The sequence below is a fragment of the Anser cygnoides genome, chromosome 2, assembly GCF_040182565.1.
Source record: "Anser cygnoides isolate HZ-2024a breed goose chromosome 2, Taihu_goose_T2T_genome, whole genome shotgun sequence".
Classification (NCBI taxonomy): Eukaryota; Metazoa; Chordata; class Aves; order Anseriformes; family Anatidae; genus Anser; species Anser cygnoides.
In genome coordinates, this window is record NC_089874.1 from 45,803,546 (window position 1) to 45,823,584 (window position 20,039).

Consider the following 20,039-nt stretch of genomic DNA (forward strand, 5'->3'; position numbering starts at 1 on the left):
AGCAAAAGCCAAGGAGGGACTCTAAAGGGCTCACAGAGTTTAGGTAAGGTGACAGATACTTGTATGGACTGTGAAGAGTATCACAGGGAGGGACTGAACAATAGCACAGATGAGTGCTAAATCCTAATCCAATTCCAGTTGGAAGTGTCCATGACAGACAGCAAGCTAATTACTTGTCCCCATCTGTTGCACAGAAAGGCTAGTCCCCCTGCAATGTGGTTCTTATCTTCTTCAAAGTTTCACTACATTAGTAAGCTGATGTCAGAACATTTTGTCTTTGTCATTTTTTTGTGGCAATTTTCCACGGTGGAGATTAAAGATGTTATTCTGTCCCTCGCTTGTGTTTCCATACTGTGGGACTTGTTCTGTTTACTCACATTTATGTAATTCATAAGCAAATAGCTCCACCTTACGTTTATCATTACTTTTCCCGAACTTCTCAAAATGTGAAGGTCCTGATTCATACATTTCCTTGCTCCAAAAGGTTAGTAACATACAGACCCATGAGGGCAGTTCACGCTATTGTGCAAGACCCTTCATGCATGTTTGGGCTACAAAGTTGAATGCAAATCTCTCACTTTCTTAAGAGTACTTGTCAGTAAAAGTATCCAAATGCCAGTTCTGCCCATGCAGTAGGAAAGTTGGTGTTGCTGGTCATAGCAATATTTGGTTACAAAGGACCCCTGAAATCACTTTCTGGCCAGACGTGTCTTTCACCTTGCACCTGAAATGCTCTCACAATCAAATAAAGAGACTGTTTCTTGGGTCTAACAAAGTTGGTACATTGCCAATATGCTCATATGACCCAGGGCATGAATGCCACCAGCTGGTTATTTTGGCTGAGAAAGAAGCTGTCCTGTACTGTGAATACTGCCATCACAAGCAAACCAGTTAAAAGACTTCACCTGGCACAGTAACATCTTCCTTAAAGCAGTCCTTCAGATAAGTATGTCTCTTAACAGCTGAAAGAGTTGCAAGTTTTCTCCCGTGCAATAATGGTCACCTCACAGGCAGTGACAGATCCAGCCCCTGCCACACCACCAAGCTGGTACCTTTGTTTAGGACAATCACAATAGTACTTGACATTCTCAGTAATGGCCAGTACTGGGCCTGAAAGGGCAATCTGGTTGTGATGTATAGATCAGCTCACCCAGTGAACACTGCTACACAACCACAGGTAGAGACCTACACATTTGTGGCAAATGGAGGAACATTTGAGAAGTAGCTACTGTGTTTTACTAATGTGTCTGGTAGTAGAGGCTGCTAAATATGTATATTCTGCAAAACACTCCCCCCTCATACAGCAGAGATGGTTATCAGCAGCAGCAGTTGGAACAGATATGCAACAGATACAGATGTTCCATATGCATTTAGCACATTAAAATCTCTATCAAAGTTCTGGAAGCTGTCTCTGATTTTGGGAAGCATTAACACTGGTGTTACTTTTCTCTGCAAAATGCACTGTCAGGCACAGTCCACTTTTTAATAACAGAGCTTTTTCGCGTAGAAGTCAATGCTGTTAAGACCTATGTTGACTTACCTTAGACACTTGTTTGCAGGACACCTATCAAATTTGCTGTACATCACTACTGGTATTTCAAGCAGATAACAGACCTACAAGCCACGAGAACACACTGGTACATTTTTATTCTCACCTGGCCAGTGTTCACCTCCCAGCTGCAGCCACAGCTGAAAGAAACAACTCAGAGCATGGGACCTGGATGAAGTCTGCATGATTGGAAGTTCAATGATGCTATTTTCCAGATAGTATCCAAGTTGCAGAATTCCCAGCTAGTTTTTGGTTACTTATTTGTGCAGAGCTACTATTCTGCCTACTCTTACTCCGCATGTGCAACATAGGATTTGAACTTCTATTTCTTCTTATGCCTTTTTCTGTTGGATGCTCCTTCTTTTACTCCACTGTCCTCATTCCAACACTACCAGGCTGCACATTTATGCTGCCCGCAATTAGTTGCACCATCACACCAGATCACTTATTTTCTTTTGTTCCGCTTTGTTTAAAAATACCACTTCTGTCTAGCATGGCTCTTGTATTTCTCTTCCTGGTATTGAAGATGTCTACCACAACACAGAAATTTGCTACTGAGCAAAGCTTTTCTACAGTCTGTATTTTCAGGAAGATGTTGAATCTCTTCATCAGAAAGATGACATTCATAGACACTAGGCCACTCATTGAACCACACCTTACAAAAATGGGTTCTGCCAAAGCAGGGCTCACAAAGTTTCAAGATATTTTTGGCAAGTGCTGTTCTAAAATTCAGTTCTCCTCTTGCTAGACTAACATCCATTAAAAACCTTTGCCAATACCATGAAATATTTTGGCTGTAACACACCTATTTTAAGTTTAATCTCAATTTCTGTTTTTAGTGAGGTATCATGGGATGAGAAAACCAAATGAAACACAACAAGCAAATGGAACTGCTTCCCCCAACCCTTGCTCTGCATCAAACCATTTCAGCCTTATTTTGTACCTCATAAACCAAGGAAATGAGAAAATTTCATTTATGCACCTACTTTGTATTCTGGGGGTATCCTTGCTCCAAATCCAAAGGCTGGGAACATTTTGTCACTGGAAAAGAACAAAGAAGAGTTCCCACAGAGAAATGCATTTTGCTACAATAAACACTTATTCTTCTGTAAACATTCATCAAAAATGCAAAGCAGCACAATGGCACAGAAAGGTCTTTTAGGTGAAGAGTGTTACATGGCAGAATGGAAGGGTTATGTATTAGAGAAGGTAGAGTGTGTGCTGGCCAGATGGATAAGCGACATGGGAGATTTTTCAGGTGAACTCCTAGTATGGAAGTTAAAAGCACTTGGAGAATACCAATGAATCAAGATATCTTGCACTTCTCCCACAAATGCAATAATAGACCCATATTACCTCCTCTTTTTCACTATCTGGCTGTAGTGTGAGAGGGAGTTGTCTAACAGCCTGTGACAACAGATTTATTTAATATAAATATGGATGTGCTCCCCCAGCTCAAAAAATGGGTTTAGTGAAGAGATGACTCTGTAATTAAAAGTGTTTGCAAATGTGGGTTCTTACAGTTGTCAAGGTGCAAAAGAGATTTCCTATAATATTCAAAAATTCCCCCCCAGAAACCTGCAGGTTCTGTAAGGCTTTCCACCTGTATCATTAGTACGCCCACTAAAATATGAAATTATTTTCATTATGTATAGATTAACTGATAACCTAGAAAATGTGGTGGCATGGTAAATTTGCTTCCAAACACTATGGTGAGGTTGTTCCACTCCAATTAGATCTGTAGAGACAAAAATTCCTGATTCGGAGGACCTGGAAGCTTCAGGGCTGTTAATACCCTTTCAGAAATGCAGTGAAGTCTCACACAGCCCACGTCCTGTCAAGTTGCCTCTTCCCAGATGGCAATGTAGAAAACAACAAGCTGGAAGGAATGTCTCGTCCCTGAGTCAGCAAAGCACTTGATCACACACTTGAGGTTAACAATTCACCCAAACATATGCTTAACTCCAAACACATCCTGAAGTCCCTTTGAAGTCACTGAACTGTGCTCCAGTGCTCTGATGAATCAAATCCCTCATAGGTTTATCTGATTCTGCTTAAAGAGTTCCAGGGCTTTTGGAAAAGTTGAGTTCCTGTCACCATTACTGACACTTTCAGAAATCAAAAAAGGGGCAGCAACTTCAAGTGACTTTGTGTAGTTCAAGACATTGCCACACCAAGTGTCAAGTGAATAACTCACTTCCCAGACATACTCAAGACACAGAACAGCACCCACTAAACTCGCCAGGCCATGTTGTCTGGTATAGTCTGTTTAAAGCACCATGACATTTCTGATAAAAGCCAGGAAAAACAAGCCCCCTCCCACCCTGAAGCTGGAGTTGCCACCAACTAGAGAATAGATAGAGAAATATTCAGTAGATCACTGGGAAACAGTAATTATTGTCGTCTGATGGCTCAGCTCGCACAATTGTTGTTCTGCTACAAAATTTAGTTGCCACATAAATCTTGGGAGCACAATACTGTGTACCATATGTTAAGCTGCGTGACAATGGATCTTGGAAAGGAGGACTAACATAATTTGCATGGTAATGAAACATTTTTTTTCCAGAGATGTCAGAAACAAAGTAGCTGCTGACATTTAATGCTAACCACCTGCTGATAGCTTTCTCTTTGATTAAACACTCCCGGAAGTGGGGAAGCCCTTATAAATAGATACAGATGAGATTTCAGGCACACATTTAGAGGGCAAGAAATAGGAGGCCATTAGAAAAGAGTCTGAGTGGAGAAAAAAACTTGTTTTACATCAACAATTAAGCCATGGTTGCATTAGAGAATCAAACTCTGTGGAGCTGCAATTTAATGGATTTTGGGTGAGAGCAAATAAAGACGAAAACAGTTTTACTTAGGTGGAATGTAAGTAAGTGCCCAAGTTCAATAACGTAATCCAGAAAGCTGACGTGGGCTGCAATTACCCAGCCTGGGAGATGCCTAAACCCGTACAGTGAACATATTTGTCCTGTAAAGTTCCTTGAGTGTAAGTAAGTGTAGGGAATCTCGTAACTGCAACTCCATCTTCCATTCTGCTACGAGTCAGAGACTTGCCCTGAGCGATACCTCCAGCAGACTGGATTCTCCTGGTGGCAGGACTCCCCCATTCCCAAGCACCAGTGGCTCAGCCCCAACAGGAAGCTATTCTGCACCAGAGGGCTCTTCCATCCCTCAGGATGCCTGCCTCCGTGTCTGAATCTCCCATATCTCCTTTTTGAGTAAGAGCCATGTACTGCTACAATTGCCTTGAGACAGAGTAAAGCTTGATCATGTGCACCCTCAAGATGGGATTCCACATGACTGCATGAACTTCTAGAGAGGAGGGGTGTCCTGACAGCTACTCCCGTGCTTAACGCCTTCTCTCATGCCACTCAGGTAGCACTGTGCTCAGTGAGCTTGGCTTCCCCTTGGGAAGATCCTCATTTTCCAGACTTTATACACATAGGCCTGGTATTCTGATCCAAGCTGCTGGGACCAAGGAATTAACTTCCATGTGTTCCCAAAGGTTGACCTTTAAGGGAAGAAGGGAGCCTTTTGATCATCACAAGTGACAATCCTTGCACAAAACAGATGATTATAGTATCCTCTGACAGCATCTCTAAATTTGTGGCTGACAGCTTTCAGAATAAATTCCAATATTAATGTAAACAGTAGTTTTCTTCCTATCACATAAAACAAGGTGTTTAGCTAATATAAAGGACTCACTCTGAAAAGAGTACATTGTTTAATGGCTCACTGACATTCTACAAAGTAACCCTCTCTAGTCTTCCCACCCACCCCTCACTTTGTCATAGGAGATAAAGGAAAGACAGCATCAGCTGAGCCTCTCCAAGTAGCTACAGTGTTCTGCTTCCAGGACAATCCCTTAGAGCATTAAGGCATGACAGAGCTGCTCTAGCAGACCCCAGGCTACCACAGCTGCTTGCTGCAGGAAGCAGAGCAGCTTCCCAGCCTCTAAGCCATGTCAAGGGTTAGGCCATCCAGGGACTGAAACTACAGTCAGAAGAGGGGAAGGCTTCCTCCTGCCTCAGGGGTGAACTGCATGCATCAGAGACTCCAGCCCTGCTTCCTAACCTGGTATTTCAGTAGGAAAAGGATCTGCTGTAATGATTTTGTTTTTCCTCCTTTTTAATTTAAACTCACTCAATTTTCTTTTCCTTTGTGTTGTTTGCCCCGACAATTATGCCTATTTTATGCCAGAAAATGGGCCCAGGACCCTGGCTTACACATTGGGATGTGATGATACCCATGGCCTGTTAGCATTGTCCCTGGCAAAGTGCTGGCCCATGCCAACCAGCAGCCCCCAGACCCTTCCCATGAACTAAGCAGGGGGCAGCTGTACTTGAGACCGCTCCCAGATGGCAGCCTGGGCATCACCCATTTGTGCTGGGAGGAAGAAAGTTGAGATACAAGGACATGGGCATTGTCAAACCCTTGGCCTCAGGCCACTTAAGGACCTTTGACTTGTTTTGTTTAAATGTAGCCAGAGAGTCCTCGGCACATGAAAGTAAACTGCTAGCACTGTCCTGCTGGAGACAGACTGCCAACAGGACAGGAGAGAAAGTGGAATAACAAGGGGGTTCAACAAAACCTCAAATTTACAAAATCAATTGCAAAAAGGTGGATCCTGGCAGAGTCTTTACAGAATTACTCTCTTGCATTGTCTTCACATTTTATACAGTTCTGTGTTTTACACAGGTTCCCCTGAAAATTAAAACTTGGCATAATTTAAAAAACACACCGAAGTACTTGACATGAAGATGAGAAAAGCAAAAGCATTGGATTTTGACTTTTATATTTGGTTATGTAAGGGCTGTGACTAGTCATGCAGGCATAAATGTATACGACTGCTTGTACATTTCCCTGTCAAACAGGCATATATTACCGAAAGATACCAAAGACTGAACAGATCTGGATTATACCCTGAACGTAAAATCAAGGACAGAGTTCAGGTTCAGTGTTTGCATTGGTAAATGTAAATTAATGAGCTGAATTAATGTCAGGGCTCAAAGACTGCGGTCTTCTAAGCAGAAATATAACCAGTTAAAGACCGTGAGTAACACCTCAACTCTAACATAATGCACAGGAGAGAATGACTTCTGAAAGTATCCCGTATTATCCTTTTGGAACAATGCTCAGTTTTAGTCACCCATTCTTCAAGCTATCTAGTGGAAACAGAGGAAGCACAATGACAAATCAATACCTTAACAGGGGCACAGAAGAGAGATTTCAGTAAGCTGTACTGCACAGAAGGGAGAAGAGACTAACAAAGGAAATAGTAAGGTTTTGTAAGTTAGTAAGTGATACAGATAATGGTATCTTGTTCTGTTTCACTAGGAAGCCTATGGTAACTGGAAGGTAAGAAATATATTTAAAGAAGACAAAATAATGAACATTTTAAAAATCACGTCTCATTAACTACTGGTGCCCTCTGACATACAGTATCATTGAGACCTGGAGTTCAGCTTTATTCTGAGAATTTTCTTTTCCTAGTAACAAGGAGCAGTATTTAGATAAAATTGTTCCACTGGGTGAAATTATTTTATAATCAGGCATTACAGAGTCTTTTGCAAATACCCGTGAAGCTGCTGGTTTAGATGATGCTGGAGATAGAGCTGGCTACTCATCAGTGTGACAACACCCGTACTCAGAAAGGAAAACAAGAGCTGCCAGGACTATGTTACCTGAAGATTAGTTCCTTTTTAAAATCTAAATTGGGAGTCTAATTTCTTATTGCAGGGAGTAAATGTAGGGGGAAAAAATGGCCTAAATCTTTCTATATGCCACTTATTCATTCTGAAAAATGAACTTCTAGCTAGCCACACAGGTGGCTTCTTAAACAGCCTCAGCATGAAAACCTGCTCACTTTAAACTGGAGCAATATAGTTGCAGTAGTTGTACTAAAGATACAGTTAAAGAGGAAGAAAAAAAGAAACACCAGGAATATAAAAGCAATGCTAAAAACCCGTTTTTGGTTTCAAGCAACCAAGAACCTTAAATTTTCAGCTCCTTGAAATTCTTGCAAGGAATATACCTGTTTAGAATCCCTGGGTATTAAGCTGTCACTTGTAATTTCAGTTTGGGGTTAGATCAGAATTACCAGGAAGATATTTTTAAAGTGCAACACTAGATGCAGCAAAATCAATTACTTTGCCTTTCATTTTCAATTCCAGTCTTAAAAGAATAAACCATGAATCTGCTCTGCTCTACACACTTTTCCAGTGATAAAATTAGATATTTTTCCTCTGTTAAAAAGAAATTTGAAATTGCCATAATAAAAGAGGAGTGCCTGTTACACATTTAATTGAAAGAAGTGTGAATGGGGTGGGGAGGGAGAGGAGAGGATGGGGAGAGGAGAGGATGGGATAAGGGAAAGGGAGGGAACAGGAAAGGGGGAGAAGGAAAAGGAAAAGAAAAATGAGAAAAAAAATGACACAAACAAAATAAAGCCATATCTAAACTCAATTAAAATTGCAATCTTTCATGTTCAAGGAGTGAACTGGAAGAAAATGAGTTGAATTAAGTGTTTCTTTTCTAAAGCATATGAATGAATCATGTTCCTGAGTGTATTATTTAGTACTTAGAAGGGCTTGATGCCAGTACATTCTGAATCATGACAGCTTACAGGGATTAGCAGCAGTTCCAAAGAAAATACAGAAATCATTTGAAATATTTAAACTTCTTCAGTTCCTGCTTTGCAAGCAGAGCTAGGTAAATAAAGGACATGATATGTATTATCAGATAGGGCCAAAAAACCCTGTTTGAGTGGAAGGCACTTGAGCCCATCTGCTTCACCCCCTGCAGTCCTGCACACCCACTTGCACTCCCCCCGGGTGGGTAGGGATAGAGCCAGGCTGTGGTCCAGCTCTGTCTGCCCCCCGCCTGAGTCAGAACAACCAAACAAGAGTTTGGCAGCAGCAGTGTTTCCTCCCCATAAAGAGTATTCTGCTCTGGGGGACTGGTACGCTGCCACAACATATCCGCTGTGGGGTTGTGCCTGGTTTGATACAACCACATCTCTGATTCTGGCTGGGTTACTGTGCGTTTAATCAAACCTGCACCGTACGTAACAAGGCTTAGCATCCAGTTCATAATGCATGGTGCTTTTTAAAGGAGTAGCAGGAATGAACCGATCATCTTACATCCTGGTAACAAAATAGAGCTAGGAGCATGCAAATCAATAGCAAGTCACCGCAACAGCTACACTGTTTGGTCTGTCATAGACAGAGATGCTACACATTCATGTTGCAAAATCCTTACATTTAAATTCATTCACTATCTTTAATTACAGCTCTTAGTCACCTTAGGGGAGCTGGAATCTGCTGAATACAGAGAAATAGATACTGTCATGTAATTGGGTTTCAAGAATATGAGAGAAGTGCCTGTCTCACCTGCAAGGGAAATAATTAATGAAGCAAGGGATACAAATTCCCTGAAGCTAACCGCTGAAAGGCATCAACACGAAATAACTAACAAAGCCAAGTCCAGGTACAATAGATTTAAGCTTCCCCTTGTTAACATTTGAAGAACAGCGAAAGAAGCTCTGCAGGGTAAAAATAGAAAGCAAACTCAGAAATTCCTAGACTGGGGAAAAGTAAATACTTACAGAAAAAAAAATCATCAGAGCTTGAGAGAGGAGTAGGTTAAGCAAAACAAAATGACAATAAGATATATTACTTACTAGAAGGATAACTTAATAAAATGGCATACTCAGGAACCAAAATGTCATGCTTCCCTGTTAGATGACAAATAAATTGCAATGACCTGATTTATAAGACCCAATTCAGTAAAAGTTATCTTGAAAAAGTGGGATGTCATAAGTGGGAATAAAGTAGGGAAGGGGATGCTGCAAAAGGCTACACTGAGTTACATTTAACCTATGAAATCTAGGCAGTTTGCAGGCAATCCTATGAATTGTAAGAGGTTGTCAGTATGTCCTTGTAGCTTCCAAAACCTTAACTATAGTAAATTGGCTACGTGGCACCATATATGGAAAACTGTACCATGACTGACAAGGTTATTCTTATACAGACTGTAATTTTGGAAGGTAAAAACTTGACATGACTTGAAGACTACACTAGGCAGCAGGCAGAACCCATCACGTAACATGCAGATCATGGGGAACCTCAAACAGTTCTGGGGCTCTTCCTTCTTGAAACACAAGTGTAGCTTTCTAGTTTGAGGGGGTACTGCATTAAGCAACCTCTAGAACAAAAGCTTTGCTAAGTAATTTTGTCATTTTTTACAAATTACAGTGAAAATGGTTGGTCAGAGACTTTTCTCTGCAAACAAATTCTATCACAAAAATATCTATGTATAAGGGATGTGCTGGGAAGAAGGGAATACAGGTCTGTGTTGGCATAAGTATGCAGGGAGGTGCTGGGAGAGAAATTTCTCATCAAATGCTCTCAGGATACAAATGAGCTTTCTAGGATGAGTGTGATACAGTTGTTATAGAGATTATATTGTGATTTACTGTGACCAAATGAGTAGTTGATGTAATTTTACTAAAATCAAAATAACATCCAGTCAAAATGAAGAACATTATCAAAACAAGCTACAGTAAAAGTTTAAGTGAAATATACTGATAGCTAAACACTCAGCTAGGCATCATTGAATATGCAGGAGGAAACAGGCAAATGCTCTCTGTTATCTGTTGATTTGGAATCTCTGATCAAGGCTGATTTCACATTAATTTGAAAGGGATGGTGAGAATTAAGGGTTGCCCATTTTTAACTGAGAACAATAGGATCCACAAATATCTTGCTATGGTCTACTCAGGCAAAAGGTGTTCAGTTTCTCCAAAAAGAAGTAAACATGCAAGAGATTTAGAAGATGGTATTCATTTATGGGCTGATGGGTTTTCAAATGGGAATAATCAACAGCTTTGCTACATTCTATTATAGAGTGGATGACTAGAATAATTACATCCTTAACAATGCAGGGAGGAAATTCATGCTTCTGAAATTGTGGAAATGGTTGTGTTGATTGCAAATGTACCAGATACCAAACTGTTGGAACATTTGACATCAGGAAAAATGGCACAACAAATTGCTGTCTCCTTTATTTATGCTTACATATTTATACTTATTAATACTTATTTATATGAATAACTAGTCTCTACACCACTAGGTGAACTGGTATTTCAGATTGTTTGTAGGGTTTTGTATTTCAAGTCATTCTCTTCAGAAAGAGATGCTGACAGAGAAATCACAAAGGTATCAGTCTGCGTAGTACTGGCAACGTGTCAACTACTGTGTGGAACAAAGCTCTACCTCAGAGGAGAAAAAAATAGTAAAGACTGCCTAGAAAAGCCCTGCAGAAGTTCTGATTTTGATGTATCCACCAGCTGACAGAATGCAGCAGTGGAGGAATAGCAAAGAGAAAAAGAAGTTGTTTTGATAAGAAACTTGGAAGGGACTGCTCATGGCTGATACACTGACACAGGCAGTGACTGCCTGGCAGAACAGGCAGTGTAAAGAAGACACAAAGATGAAAACTTGGTAAGGGAAAAGACAGAGCTGTAAAAACTGACAGTATCTGACCAGATACAGGGCAGCTGCAGATACATACGTATGTATACATATAAGTATATGAATATGAACTGTTACGAAATCTCCTTCCCAACACAGTTGTAGTAGACTAAATCTCCTGTACTAATTCTTGGGATAAAAACTGGTGACTGTGGAAACTCCTCTTTGGCAGCAGTCAGCAGATATAAGTCAGCAAGCACTGCAGAGGCAAATACAAAATTTGTGTATGCAGGTACTATATAATCGTACCAACCTAGGTCTTCAACTGTTAAATCCGAGGGTTTTAAATCCAGCTTGGTGATTAAAAGTATTAGCATGCCGTTTTTTCCTGTGCAGTTCTAGTTCTGTGTTATCCAAATACTTCAGCATGTTTACCCACACCCGAGATAATGCTTAATGATCAACATAAGCTACAAGTTCTTCTTTATAGGTTATTGTTCTTTTGGTTTTCTTTTGTTTTCTGTCTATGTAAATTCGGTCCTATTAAAGCACTAAATAAAAAGATTCATGCCTTTTCCCCCATGGTTTTTAAATTTGTTTAGATATGCTAATCATCTTTTTTGCTTAAGAGCCTCCAGAAAGGTTGTTTCTGTAATTAAAGTGATAAAGAGATATGCTAAATAATTAACCATATTTTTTATTTATTGATCTTCATGGGTAGATTAAATTTTAACATCTATGGCTCTACATAGTGATTTCATTAAAATTCAATGTTGCATGTAGTGCCAGTTATTCTAGGCATCAATCTTTTGTCCCGGTTTTAATGAACTACTATTATATTACCATCTCAACCAAAGGAAGTTCCTACTTTTCTCCTTGTCTCTGCCCGAATTACGTCAAGGTATTTAATTCAGAGCCTGCCAGACAAGTAACTCTCTCAGACTCTTCATCGACAAACCCAGACACAGCTTCGGGATGAATGACCTGGTAAGTAATTCTCAGGGACAAGGCTCCAGAAGTAAAAAAAAACACACTGCAAGGTTTAAACTCTGGAAACTTTTTTTCCACCTAATGCCTCAATCCAGAACACAGCATTTAGTTACCTACTGACCTTTGTATTTGGGACCAGTTGTACTGATTTATACAAATCTTCTGCAGCAGGTAGAGCATCATATATACCTTGGCCTCTTCCCCCTCTATAACTGCCCGGTGCTGGCTACCTCAGGAAATGTGTTTCTGGCATAGATGGACTTTCTACCTGACTTAGTTTGACTGCCCTTATTTTTTTCCACTCTTAGATCTTCACTGAAAGGGATATGCTGGACTGGGAACTCTTTCTCCTTTCAAAATTTCCCTTCTTAATTTTCAAGTGCACTTTACTGCATGAAGGAAGGAAGCTTTTGTACATGATTTTCAATCAAAGTGAATGCACTCCCTCAGGCCTAAAATACTGAAGAAAAAAAAATAACTAGCAAATTTTGCATTCTGTTAGTTACTGCTGCAATTCATTGATTGCAGAAGAATTCATTGATTGTTGAAACTCAGACTGACTTCAGGACTTTCCTATCTTTTGTGGAATGTGCCATTCTAAATATTTTAGAGATATTCTACACATAAATTATTTCTATATTTTGTAGGAGTAATGTACTCTCTGCCTATTAATGGCCTTTGGGGATATTGCTAGACAAGTGTGTTTTATACAAGCAGTTTGTTAACATACAATCTTAGAATAAATGTCAGTTTTAGGGAGCAACTTGAGAATTTAAAGTCTTCATTTGTCTAAATGAAAAAGGACATTAGTGTCAGGAAATAGATACAATTTACTTTCCATGTGTTTCAAGGGCTTTTGGAAAAAAGAAAAAAAGAACAACAAAAAAAGCAATAAAATGCAGTATTTTTAAGAGTTAACAGACATACGTATTTTAAATAATTAAGAACTAACTTTTGAAATATATTTTGAATACAAATTAAATGAGGACCAATTTTATGGTATCATTTTACAAAACTATGTGGTAGAACACATAGAAACATAAGCTGAATGCGTAGATCAGAACAGGGATTGACCATCAAGAATGGGAAGTTCCACAAATATCCAATGTAACAAATGCTTTAAGCATTTGAAAAGATACTTTAAGTATTTGAGTATAAAATACTTTAAGTATTTGAAAAGATCTTTTGTCTTTTTCAAAGTAGAAGCATTGATTTGACCATATAATAGCTAACTCTCACTTTTGTGAGTGCTTTTTATTAATCCAGTAAAGACTTCTGAATTTATGTACAAATATGTGTGTAAAAATTAATCATAAAGATAATCCATGTATATGGGAGATACTGAACAGTTTAACATTTGGGTGTAGGAGAAACAATTAGCAGGAAAGTTCGAATTCAGTAAAACTCTTAACTCCATCTTCGTGCCATCTATATTTTGCATAATACTTCAATGTTTTCTTGAGTCAGGCTAAATTCAATGAGATTAGATAATAAGCTCTAGTGTCTTGCCAAATCAGGACAGAGATTTTAATGCAAACATAAATATTTAATGTTACATAACAAGATTCTTAATAAGCAGAGGGGAAACGTAAGCTACTAACTGCAGAAATCAGATTTCAAACTGAGGATCAGATTTTGCAGGTCCTGCCATGAGCTTCACTCACAATCCCATCATTAAAACCTGTAATAATGTAACATCATTGAGGAAGTATTTCAGCTTTTAGCACTCTGTGTATGTAACAGCATTTATTGTAAGAAAGAAGCTATTTTCAGCCCCTTTCCAACCCACTTTCAGGTCGGAAAGAAAGAAAGATGAGCTACACTAATGGCTAGTTGGTTGTATTCCAGCACTGGTAAAACAAATCTTCAAGATCAAAGGGCCAGACATTTTAATAAACAGTGTGCACTACTGTTACTGTGACTTATGGCTTTGATCTGCAGAGAGGGAAGCTATAAAATAGCACAAAAGAGAAATGATTTTTTTACTGCATGGTTAAGTGTTAACCATACATATTACATATATATCCATCTAATATATATTGTACACATACCTATATATTTATACTGATATGGGAAAAAAACTCTGGGTGCATACATATAAGTACCTTGGTATAGAGCTCTATGTGCTTACATGAGAGGTCACAGCAAAACTACACCTATCTGGGGAAAAGTACTTGTTTTATCTAGAGACAGAAGTTTTCACAGAAGTTTCCAGATTGTGAAACCGGGAACAGACTTAGGTACATGCCAATATATGTGCTGAGGGCACATCCCGGTACTATTCGGGTGCTGGTTCTTGCCTACACAAAGCAGCTGTGTTTTGCTTTTAGGCTCACAAGCATCGTCTCCTAACTGTTACTCAGACTATACATCCTCTTACAGAGCACAGGAGCTCCATCCCTGTCCACGTGCCTCAGTTTCTTTTGATGGAAGCCAGGATGTGTGAAGGTGATATGAGAAGACGCAGTCCAGGTCCCGACTTGCAGTCAGGACATGGCCAGCCCTTCCACTGGGACAGAGGGGGAAGGAAGCATTCCCTGATTCCCCAGTTTAGCCATAGGCTAAATTTAGACATAGGCTAATTTAGACATAGGCTTCTCTGGCTTACAAAGAATTGTTGTTCTATGCTGAACATGGGCAGTTTCATGATGCAAAGGGAGAGTATTTCGGGAGCGGTTGCCATGGAGAACAGGAGACATCTAAAATTATTATCACATATCTTACAGAGATACATGGTTTACATGACATAAGATCCTGGTTCACAAGTCTGATATTTTAACTGTTGAATGATTCTGTCGTTCTTCATGTCTGAGTATTCAACCTGCAGAATCTTTCAAATACACCTACCATTTATCCTCTAAAAGTTGCATTCTCTTGAAGGGGTCTCCACTGGTCTCCAAAATGAAGGGTTGGCCAAAACCACCATGCAGAGTTGGTGAAGGTAAGAAGAGAAGTCCTAAGCCAGCTGTAGTGCATGAGGAGACAGCTATAACCTCACCTGTATTATATACATTTGGCAATTCATTGCCCAAAACATGTAGAGGGAACTCACGCACATTTGGCAGTGATCAAATAAACTGATTTTTTAGAATCCTGGAAAGGCTGATACTGTTCGTAGAGAGAAAGCACTTAATTTGACTTCTGATCCAGAGAACACAGTACTAAAATTACCGAGGTAAAGAATAAATATGGAACGAGGCAGAAACAGTTCGTTTTGATATCAAATATTTCAGTGCCCAATGATTTTTTATCATTTTCATCTGTTTCTCTATGCTACAAAAAAGGCTGAGTAGACTTGCTTAATTTCAAGACAAAATTGTAACAGTGATATAATTCTTTATATAAAGGAAAGCTTGTGAAAATGTTTAAATGGATATGTATATTTCTCACTTATTGCTTTATTATGTCCTCTTTTAACATTCATGAGTAATTTATCTTAAAATAAATTATTCTCCTTGGAGCTGTCTGCTTATTTTACACAATAGTTTCAGTAACAAGTTTTTAATGCCTTTTCCCCTTTCCAGTATTTCAAACTACATTTTAGAGCCTAACTCCTTGAAACTAATGAATGTTTCTTCTTTTATGATCCATTGCTGTTGTTGCTTAGCCACTGATTATATCACGTACAAACTTTATCTTCTCTCTTATGACAAATGTTGTTATAGTCTGAAACAATTCCATCACATAAAAAGTATTAAGTCTTTTGTGCCAGTGAACAGCTCTTACATTTCCTCTACCATTATCAGATTGGCCTGTTCCTTCAGGACTGCAGCGTTTCCACAATCAGGTAAATAATCAAAGTCTATTTCTCATTCTCTGAATATTGCTGATGAAAGAATGAATGTTATTCTTTCATGCTTAACTATGCAGAACAGGGCTATTCATTTAACTGTTTCAGGAATCCCTGAACCATGAAGATAAATGGGCTTTTGGATGAGCAGGGATTATTCCACTGTATCAAGGGATGCGAGGCAGCACTTAATTTGGAGGATTAACTACTTAGGGTTACATTATGTTAGGCTGATATGTACAGAAACCTACATTATGAGAAGACTTGGCTTGAATGTATTTTCCGTGATTTGGACTGAAACGATTGCTGGGTACAAACTATAAAATTTCAGGTAAGAGCACTGCTACCTTTGTAGGCTTGCTTTTAATTTTACTGAAGACATGCCCTTGTGCAAATGATTAGCATTCTGGCTGTAAACAGCCTTTAGGTTCAGTGAGCCCCTGCTTTTCACTTCTGGCTGATCTTTACCTGGGAACGTAAATCCTCCAGCATTTGAAGCACAACTGAACTCATTGGAGCAGTAACGGATCTATGCCACATTTCAGATTTTCAACTGAATTTGAAACTCGTTTTTTTTTAAAATGTAAATATTGAAGATTTCACAGAATCACAGAATGGTTGAGGTGGGAAGAGACCTCTGGAGATCATCTAGTGTAACCTCCCTGCTCAAGCAGAGTCCCCTAGAGCACATTACTCAGGATCATGTCCAGATGGCTTTTGAATATCTCCAGGGAAGGAGACTCCACAAGTTCTCTGAGCAAGCTGTTTCAGTGCTCAGACACCCTCACGGCAAAGAATTTTTTCCACGTGTTCAGACAGAACTTCCTGTCTTGCAGTTTATGCCCATTGCCTCTTGTCCTTTTGCTGGGCACCACTGAGAAGAGTCTGAGAGTATTACACACAAAACAAACCCCTACATAGAACCTGTAAATTACCCTGTGAGAAGGTTTGCTTCTCTTAATTTTGTTTTCTTTCGAGAAATTATTATAAGATTTAATTTCCAGCCTATTGGATCCAACACATGCAAGTACAAAGAAGAGGTCCTCATTTGGCATTTTTCCTCAGAAAGCACTGACCATGTTGAATCAACTTGTCCATGGGCATGTATTTATTGTGTCACAACTTGAGAGCATGTATCTGTCAAACACATGCCAGAAAAGTGACACTTCCCCAGGACAAGAAAATCTGGCTTTTGTTCACTCCTCATCCATAGCTTGTAGGACCTTAGTTGTGCTGACTGGCAGCAACAGGAATTTTTTGTAGCAAAATAGAAGTGAATGAAGGTGATGATTTCATTTTAAAACGGCTAGTATTTTTCATATTGATTAGAGTATGTTATATTGAGAGAATAATCCTGATTTTGGATTAATATCTCCATACGGGAGGGTCTGGGTCACTTAACTATTTCATTTTCTTAACAAATGCACCTTAAGTGGTGAAATAAATAAATAAAAAGCAATCCGTGTGCATGAACCAGCTCTTATTTCTTATTCCTTTCATTATTTTTTAGTATATTAATCCACTGAATTATTATTAGCATTTATTAAATTAATGGATAATCACTGTGGAATTATCAGCTCACTTAAAATAAAATATCAATTTTCTCAGACTCATTGACTACATTTGACCATCAAATTATTACAGAAATTGTATCAGGGCAGTATTTTCCTCATTCTTCTTAAAGAAGGCATTTCATTACCATGCAAATGGCAGTGCCTCTGAGCAGGCTAATTAGCATATGCGACATGTAACATATAAACCACAGTATTAAGTCCCTCCACAATTTACACAGAAAGTATAATCAAATTTGACTGGAAATACCATTGTTTTTTTTTTTTTTTTTGAGATCTGGCATTTACACATGGCAAAGTGGTGGGTGGATGTCTATTACATGTGCAAAGACGAGAAAGAATAATTGTGTAAGATACTATGCATCACCAGCAAAGAAAGAACATTTAAAGGAAATGTACTTGGTAATTAGATTAATAATGGGCAATTAATCTGATAGAGACGGACAGCCTATTTAAAAGCAACAGAAGTACATAATGTAATCAAAGCATATTTGGCCCAATTACGTGCATTTGTTTATTTATTTACTGTCGTGTTGTGTGCACATATTATCAGTATCTTTTGATATTCATTTTGGAAGATATTGCAATATTCAAGAGGCTAACAGAATACTGAAAAAGACCACACATTTGAATCTAAGAACAGACATGGCCACTAAGCAGTTTAAGCAACTACAAATTCAGTTTCAAATATGAAATCTTGGGAACACTTTCCTGTAGGATGGCACAGACCATATTCCCAAGTGTATGAGAAAGGATGCTGTCAGCATCTGCAAAACAGGCTTCAAGCTTAATACAAATGAAAAATCCACTCAAACATGTAATTTTGGCATGTGGATAGAAACTCAAAACTTAGCATATATATCAGCCAAACAGCCAAAAAACGGACCTTTCATTGCCATGAAACTAATCTAAACCCACTGTCACTCTCAACAGCGTGGTATGGTACACTAAACTTTCTGTCATGCAGTCACTTCTCTTACGTGACTAAACATGGAGCTACTGCAGCTGGCAGCAGGCAGTCATTGACTTCACACTGTGAAAACACTTTCTAAAGACAACTCTGTTATCAAATGTGGTTATTTACCTGTCATAGTCTTGGCAAATCTCCCCAACAGCTACCAAAGCTTTCAAGTACTCATTGGGTTGATAGGGGTGGATATAGTGCAGTGAGCAGCTGTTCCTAGGATCACCATTGGATGCGGTGAAATCTATAGCTACCTGGAATAGAAGAAAAGTCAATGTGTTGTGGTGCTGTTCTGGGCAGGAGTATAGCCACACCAAACATTTATCTTTACCAAAACCAGTTTTCTGCAGAGACTGCAACCTTAAAGCAAAGGTCATTTCACAGTGTACTTAATCAAATTTGAATGAGGATAGTATCAATAACTATTTCTAAAAGTATACAGCAGCTAATAAAATAAGAGTTAATAAAACTAAAATGGTGTAACTAGAAAAAAAAAAGCTGGATAATTATTCTATGTGGGGAATTATGCTCTAATAAAAATGAATCAAATTATCTCTAGGTTCTCAAACTTAATTAAATTATTCCAGCTCAGGTAATGTTCAGGACATAAATGCTGTGCAGCTAAAACATCCCTAGAGAGTTAAAAATTCTACTCAAACTATAAATCAAAACTCCATTCAGGCACAGTTCTTAGCTATTTTGCACCTTCTTGTGTCTGTAATAATATTCTCCGTGTCTACAGTAAATACTCCGGTGGATTTTTTTATCTTCAAAGCATCTTCTAAGCATTAAATAATTAACCCTCCCAATTTCATAGATGATAGCAAGCTTAAAGGTGAGCTGCAGGGTAAAAATACAGCTTGAATCCTGCACAGATTTTTGTGTTGAAAAGGCTTACGGGAGGTTGTGGGAAGCATTCGGTGCCAAAACAAATATATTAAAGAATCCTTTTAAAATTAATTTCTCCCTTTTAAAATTCTGTTTATCCTTCTCACTGAAGAGATAATCTTGCATGCATTTTTCTGTGATATGACTGGCATGGATTGGAAAGCTCTTTCCTGAATTTGTGATGTTGCTTTCAAGGAATTCCAAAGAGGAGCATCAAGAAAACCATATGGTCTCTTAGAGGGAACAAAGCCATTTACAAACTTCCTTACAATTTTGTTCAGTGACCTCTTCCTCCAAAAACCCCACTATATCTGGATCTTCAATAGCTACAGATGTACTGAATTCAGTTTGTAGTTCTACTGTGCAGTTGACACGTAAGGGGCTTGCTGAGGGCTGCAAAAAGAACTTTGAAAGTCCCAGCTTGCCTCTGTGAATGTGCACCTTCCCCAGCTGCAGTCTGCTTGGCACAGGGAAGACTATTTTACACAGCTATAAAATGAAAATTAAACATGACGTTTTTATTCTCCCTTAAAAAAGACATAGTCCTGAAAGTTCTCTGTTGCTGTTGCTAGAAGCTAAAAGAGAAATATCATGCTGCATCAACTCAATATGGCTTTTCCCTACCTTTTCTGATTTTCCACGGCTAACTCTTGGCTGAAGAAAAATATTTCTCACTGGACTCTAGTTAGCTTGCAAATCCCTTTGTCATCTTGATCAACTACAAGCCTCCCGTGCTCCACAGTGTGTCAGTCAGGAGATGTAAGCTTGATCTGGCTTGCAAACAAAGTAATCTTTCACCTCCACTTCC

At 38.9% G+C, this 20,039-nt stretch overlaps 1 protein-coding gene across 4 annotated transcripts in view; it reads right to left on the minus strand.

Annotated features, from left to right (window-relative positions):
• CPNE4 (copine 4) overlaps nt 1-20,039 on the minus strand; it is a 296,808-nt gene that overhangs the window by 22,361 nt on the left and 254,408 nt on the right. For all 4 annotated transcript variants that reach the window (XM_066991980.1, XM_066991978.1, XM_066991981.1 and 1 more), the window contains 2 exons: nt 18,464-18,597; nt 2,536-2,590 (listed from right to left, as the gene is read on the minus strand). In XM_066991980.1, coding sequence (XP_066848081.1) covers nt 2,536-2,590; nt 18,464-18,597 — 189 coding nt within the window. The remainder of the gene's footprint in view (nt 1-2,535; nt 2,591-18,463; nt 18,598-20,039) is intronic.